General features: G+C 44.2%; 1 protein-coding gene across 1 annotated transcript; it reads left to right on the forward strand.

Moving 5' to 3' along the window:
* Window positions 1-797: 797 nt before the first annotated feature.
* NFKBIZ (NFKB inhibitor zeta) lies at window positions 798-6,863 on the forward strand. Its single transcript, XM_069757748.1, has 12 exons — window positions 798-1,085; window positions 1,866-1,999; window positions 2,202-2,229; window positions 2,312-2,409; window positions 2,494-3,158; window positions 3,657-3,762; window positions 4,053-4,199; window positions 4,342-4,405; window positions 4,512-4,669; window positions 5,078-5,188; window positions 5,370-5,537; window positions 6,151-6,863. Exons 1-12 carry the CDS (start codon window positions 899-901, stop codon window positions 6,202-6,204), a joined length of 1,920 nt encoding a protein of 639 aa, XP_069613849.1. The 5' UTR covers window positions 798-898; the 3' UTR covers window positions 6,205-6,863.
* Window position 6,864: the final 1 nt, after the last annotated feature.

Consider the following 6,864-nt stretch of genomic DNA (forward strand, 5'->3'; position numbering starts at 1 on the left):
TGTAAGCAGCTTTGGGGTAGTGTGGTGCCACCTGCAGGTCATTTTTCCTTACTGCAGGTATATGAAAATTAATGTTTAAAGTGTATTTTGTGATCACATCGTGGATGTGTGGTTTGTTTGGCTATTTTCTTATTGAAGGGGGCAAGTTTACCTTTCAACTGGTGTATCATTTATGAGTGTGGGTGCAGTATGGAGCTATAAAGGAATCACCGAAAAAGAGTGTTTAGAAATAATAGGATTATGGAAGCAGCAAATCTTCTTTTTCCTGCAATTCTGCCCTTGGAGTGTAACCTTGGTGAGCCCAGGGACAGCAGTTATTCAGATGGCGGGCATGTGGCGTGCAGTACCACGGCTTGCCAGCAGCAGGCAGTATTGCACAGCGCCCGATAGTGACGGCCAGCTGATGTTGCCAGCCTCTCTCGTGCATTGCACACTAGGTCACATATGAAGAGTATTGTAGCGGAGAGCGCTGTGTGGCTCTCGGCTATAAGCCGTGTGCGCACCGAGGCTGCCGGAAGTACTGGGCTCCAGCATGAAGCATTGACCTGTCCCCGAGAGCTGGAGTGTGGCTAGCGCTTCATGTGGTGACCCTCCCCCAGCCGCCGCTGTAGCTTCCGGCTGACGTGCCCCCTCCGGCTCCCTGCAGTGGTGAGAACCGGCGACATTGCGCAATCTCGTCCTCTGCTTCCCGTAAGTCCCGCCCTAATGGCCCATCCCCCTGCACTGTACGTAGCAACAGCCAATCAGCTCCCAGGACGCCAGCTTCTCATTGGTCAGGCCCCGGAAGGCGTGGGCGCGGCGCTGACAGCTGCCATACATAACACTGCTGGAATTTCCCACCTGTAAGTTAGTGCGAGCAGATCCCAGCACAGCAGATCCCAGCAGAGCCGCGGCGGCCATGATCCTGGATCGGGTGATCGAGGACTCGCAGGAGTGGCTGAACAGCCCCATGGAGTTGTTCTCTGTGTGTGGCGGCTCCCCCGGCTCTGAGCCCGCGTCCTCCCCGTCACACTGCAGCTCCTCCGGGCCCTGCTCCCCCTCCTCGGACGGCGAGGGCGGCAGCTCGTGGCCCCGCACCAACAGGGGTAAGAGGGGGAGCTCTGGTATTATCTGTGCTAGCTCCACCGCTCACCATCGGTAATAATGGCATTCTGAACACTGTGCTGATCGCTACTTATTTGGAGCTAATGCAGTTCTTGGCTACTTGTCTTGTGGCGGCAGGAAACCCCTGGCACTTGTATAGTTAAACCCGCAGAAACTTGTCGCTGTGATTCAGCGTTGGTGACGTCAGCGGAGGCAAGGTGCGCCCGGGCGATGCCAACGATCCGGTCTATGCCGATGATCCGGTCTATCCGATGATCCGGTCTGCTGCTGGCGTCGTTCCCGCTCCGCGTCTCCTCCGTCAGTACAGAATCCGGGTGCCTGCTGCTCTTCTTTTTCCATTTTCCACAATATCTTCCTTTCTACCGCTGTGGCCTGTTTGGTTACAGTCCTGTATTTGACGCTTTGTGTATAGTGGGCTTTATAACTGTAGTATAATGAGATTTCCATTTTGATATAGATATATATTTTCTTATTCTCACTACCACATTTGAAGGTATCGCCCACACTATGTCTACCTTGTGAATACGTCAAACACTTCTGAACTATGGCGGTCGGCACCTCTTACACTACTCTAAATGGCAAAGTGGATGTAAACCTAGCCCGGCCAGCTGTTTCTATGGATATTAGACATAAATCCCATTGACTTTACTGATTATTAAAGCTGGCGCTATATCTAAATGTCTAGCATATTAACCCTCACATGTCATAACTGGTTACAGGTACCGTATATTGTTTAAGACACATGTTTTTCTACTTTCCAGCTGAACAAACCAATGGTGCAGGGCGTCAGCCGAAAGGAACCTTTCAGGGGGTTCGAGTGAAGAATTCTGTGCGGGAACTCCTTACCCGGATGAGAAACCAGGGCGGACATGGAGCAGACGATTGCCAGTTACAGGTACTTGTCTCTGGTTTTGTTCACAGTAAACTCTGCGATTCATTCACCACCTATATAACTGGCCGCTAGGTAGCTGCGTTTCATGAGAGGTGACGGTGGTGTTAATCCTAGATATTTAATATTCGCTTTCAGAAAGCCTTGGAGAATGTACTAGAGGATACTCATTACATGTTGTTTTTTTTTTTTTTCTTTCCCCTACTAGAAACCAAAAAGCCCTGAACACTACACTGGTATGTATAGATTTTAAACTATAAAGTAATGTTAGGATCATTCTACATCACACAAATGGCTAAATGTGTGCATTCCTCTCAGAAATAAAGGGCATATTTGGCCAGAAACGGACCAATGATTTCATGCTGGATGCACCAGCTCCAAAGAAAGCCTGTGCCTACCAGTCCAGCTCTTTCTTGGTAAACACAATACATTTCTTCTATTACGTTACGGTATTATAAATTATATAGCAACCAACTAATATTTCTCTCTCTCCTATCTAGACCCCGCCAAGTACACCAAATTCTGGTGAAATCATGGATGATGCTTCAAAAACCGAGATGACTGGAGACTCGGATCTGCTGAGTTTAATGAACATAAAAAATGAGTCCCCCCAGGTGTCCCTGAACACGGTGCGAGTAGACTGGATGCACACACAAGGACAGTTTTATCAAGCTGGAGCTCAGGGCTTCTTACCCGATGAATCTGTTCAGCCCTTCAGTGGTTGCTCCTCACAACATAACAATGATCAGTACCAGACTGAAGTCCCTCAAGTCCAGAATGTTTCTCCACACTATGCTGGAGACTGTAATGGTTACCCTCGGCTAGAAAACAACCAAGACACCCTAAATACTCAGGACGTCTTTGACAGCTACGCCATAGATAGCTACCTGTCGCTCATTGACTCCCCCCCTGAAACTACAGCTGAAAAGATGCCTACAGAGTCGGTCATTCCACCCTTCAGCTTGCCTGTACACCCTTCTTGTAACCAGTTTTTAAGTCAAAACGCCGTCCAGTCTTCTCCATCAGTGTGCCACACTGAGGTCAACCAGACAAACCCGTTCCAGATCGGCAAGTCCTTCTTCCACTGGCAAATAGAACAAGAAGAGAGTAAACTGGCCATGTTATCCCCGGAGCAGCTTCTGTCTCAAGATGCAGATGGTGATACGTAAGTGGAACGATCATTTGTTTTGTGTTCATATGACAACTGGTTCACAGTTCTGTTTGATACAAGAACAGAATCATTATACAGTAGTTATTTTTTTTATTTTTTATTTATGGTATAATTGTATTGTAAGTAAGACTGCAGTAAATGTTAGCAGGATTGTTTTGTTGTAAGGCTAGGTTCACATTGCGTTAGTGGGTATCCGCTAACGGAATCCGTTACATAGCGCCACTAACGCAATGTAACGGATCCGTTAGCGCACCCATTGACCGCAATGTATGTAACGCACCCCTAACGCATGCCATTTTTGGCATGCGTTAGCGATGTTCCGTTATTTTGTGACGGGCCTCGAACGCTGTCTGCAGCGTTTTTGGGTCCATTCTCGCTAAACGCGATCCCTTTTTGGACATTGCGTTAACGCAGTCCGTTAGCGTATGCGCTAAATGGACTGCACTAATGCAATGTGAACCTAGCCTAACTCTATTTTCCTTGTTTTTACAGAATGCTCCATATTGCAGTTGCACAAGGAAGACGTGCTCGGTGTTATGTAATTGCTCAGAAGATGGCATCTCTCCATATGTTGGATATTAAAGAACATAACAAGCAGGTAACATGCCACTCTTGATACATTTCCCTCTTTTACGCTCTACTACGCAGGAGGTTATATTATGATGTATGAAGTTCCTCTTTTCAATGCCATATTGTTAATCAGCAACCATGATGGCGTAGAGCAGCTATCCTTATCATTCAGATAATGGAACTCAAAGTCCATTCCCAGGGGCTGGTATCAGCATGCCTTGTCACCAATCTCCTTGTCTTATCAATTTGTTCTTTGTTTGTGTGTTTTTCTAGCCTTATTTCCTTGTTCTTTTAACACTTTCCCTTTCAACCATGCAGAGTGCCTTTCAGTTAGCTGTAGCTGCAAATCAACATCTGATTGTTCAAGACTTGATCAGCCTTGGAGCACAAGTCAACACTACGGATCTCTGGGGCCGTACCCCTCTTCATGTATGTGCAGAACGGGGATACTCGCAAGTGCTACAGGTGGGCCGGAGTCAAGCTTTGCTCAATGGCACAGTCATTGCTTTGTTTATCAGCACATTTTTTTTTCAATCTGCACAGTTTAGGTAATTTCATATATTCCTTTAGTTCTAACTTTCTAATGGTTTAACTTTTGTACTTTTAGGCAATCCAGAAAAGTGCCTCAGCTGGCAATCAGTACATTGACGTGGATGCGGTCAATTATGATGGTAAGTCTTTGATAATGTTAGGTCAAGGCATTTAGTTGACACAAAGTGAATCTTTAGTTTCCTGTCGCTTACCTTTTTTAATAGTTTTTTTTCTTGTGTTATATAGGTCTGACCCCACTGCTTTGTGCTGTAATTGCTCACAATGCCATAGTTCAGAAATTGCAGTTCAGTACACCCGCAACAGATGATCTACTGATGAAGAACAAGGCCATGGTGGACACCGTTAAGACCCTTCTTCACATGGGAGCTTCTGTGGACTCAAGAGTAAGAGTTTCTGTTCATCTTCATGTATGACATTTCTTTGTACCACAGGATGGCATTCTATAAAGCTATAGTGAGACATAATTAAGTTCCATGAATCCACCAAGGTCTTCTCCTGTATGTATGTAGCTTTACATCGCTGTCCATCGCTGAGCACCAGTGGCCATGATACCCACCTAACCGTCAGATCTCCACTGGATCATGAAGAACTGGCAAAATATTCACTGACCATACTCTAAACACATCTCTGCTTCATTAGGAAGTAGGATGCACTTGGTAGGAAACCAGATTTCTCCACTTTCTATTTAATGGAGCATCATATGGCCCAGTATTGAGGTCTAGGTGAATTTTTGTAGTGGATGATAATTCTGAATTCCTTTCTGGAGCCTGAATTAACTTTGCTATTTACAGGACCGTAAAAGTGGAAGAACGGCCCTACATCTAACTTGTGAAGAAGCAAACCTTGAACTGATGAGCCTTTTCTTGGAGTTGCCAACCAGTCTGCTGTTTATTAATACTAAGGTAACTGTGAGCTGTGCTTTCCTTTGGTTGTGGTCAATATTACTTTCACATGCTATGTTCACTTTCAGTTCTCCTTTTTTAAGTTTAACTTGAAAATCCAATATTTGTAAAGGAAATAGTTTGTGAACTGCTTCCTGCCGTTAATGTTTCAAACCAGACTAAATGTATTTCTTTTTCTCAGGCCTACAATGGAAACACGGCATTGCATGTTGCAGCAAGCTTGCAGAGTAGAAGAGCCCATGTGGGGGCTGTGCGACTGCTGATGAGGAAGGGGGCTGACCCCAGCGCTAGGAACCTAGAGAATGAGCAGCCTGTGCACCTTGTTTCAGATGGAGCTGTAGGCGAAGAGGTAATCTGTATGTATAGTATATTGTTAGTTTTGTAACTTCATGACGGTGACCAGTTTGCATTTCATACTGAAATGCGAAAACATGAAGAGTATTATACAGTTTTATTTCTCTTAAAAGGTTATAGGTGTGACACCCAGCGCCCCACCGATTAGATGTTACCAACGCCGGCTGGAAGTTTTCAGATGCTGCCAGAACACATCAGCTCTGTCATTTCTATAGCGGCTGGGTATTGCCAATCCACCCCCTATGGAGCGAGGATCTGCAGTACCTGGCTGCGCCCACTTTAGGAGTGACGGCGGTGCCGTGTTCCAGCAGAATCCGAGAACTTCCCACCACTGCTGGCGCCAGTAACAGCTGATTGGCAGAGGTGCTGGCTGTCGTACCACCACCAATCAGGTATTGATGACCTGTCCTACCGATGGGGATATGCCATCAACTAAAAAGTAGTGGCCAATCCGCACTTTTAGTCTAGAATATTATGCTCTGACTAAAGGCATGCTTAAATATTTGCAAACATTGTGAAAGCATTTTGGACAGATTGATAGAAGTATACTAAGGCATGTGCATTTTTTGGCTCTTTCTAAACTATCCATTTTTTTATTTCTTTTACAGATTAGACGGGTTCTCAAAGGAAAAGTGATGCAGCAACGGTTACCGTCTTATTAGGCTCTCGGAACTTTTAGACTCACGCCAGTTAGGCAGTCATTGTTATGTAAATAGGTTTGCCCAATGTAAGGGGCAAATGAAAGTTTGTTTCTATGAAACTACACGTTATTGTTCACTATTATATAGTGACCCTAGTACATCTCCGCAATAAAATTCTGTTTTTCCCCATTTATTTTTTATTTTTTGTTCCTGCTGTTAGGTGGCAGCAAACTTTTTCCATCTTGTATTTTCATCAACCTACAACATATATCTAGTAATGGGGGCTTTACACAATTAGAACCCCCACACTAAATCTGGATTTTTTTTGGGGGGATAAGGAATATAGCAGTAAGATAGTAATCGCTTAGTTTGTGAATTGATCTATATTTTCAGAATTTCTTTGAAATATCCCCAGATGGATGTACCTACAATGAAGGACTATAGTTATACAGTATATAGGAATAAGTAAAATGTTTGACTATCATAAGCATATTTAGTTGAATATAGGTTTTATTCTTTTACTGTATTTTAATATGTATGACAAGGCAGTCGTTCAATGTATTTCTTATGAATTTATAGAGGAAGCGTTTAAGTTTATGGTATGTCTCGTAGACAAATTTTGAAATATATATATTTCTAAATGTTTGAATAAAAGGAAATAAATTGTATATTTCAAATTAT

The sequence above is a fragment of the Ranitomeya imitator genome, chromosome 3, assembly GCF_032444005.1.
Source record: "Ranitomeya imitator isolate aRanImi1 chromosome 3, aRanImi1.pri, whole genome shotgun sequence".
Classification (NCBI taxonomy): Eukaryota; Metazoa; Chordata; class Amphibia; order Anura; family Dendrobatidae; genus Ranitomeya; species Ranitomeya imitator.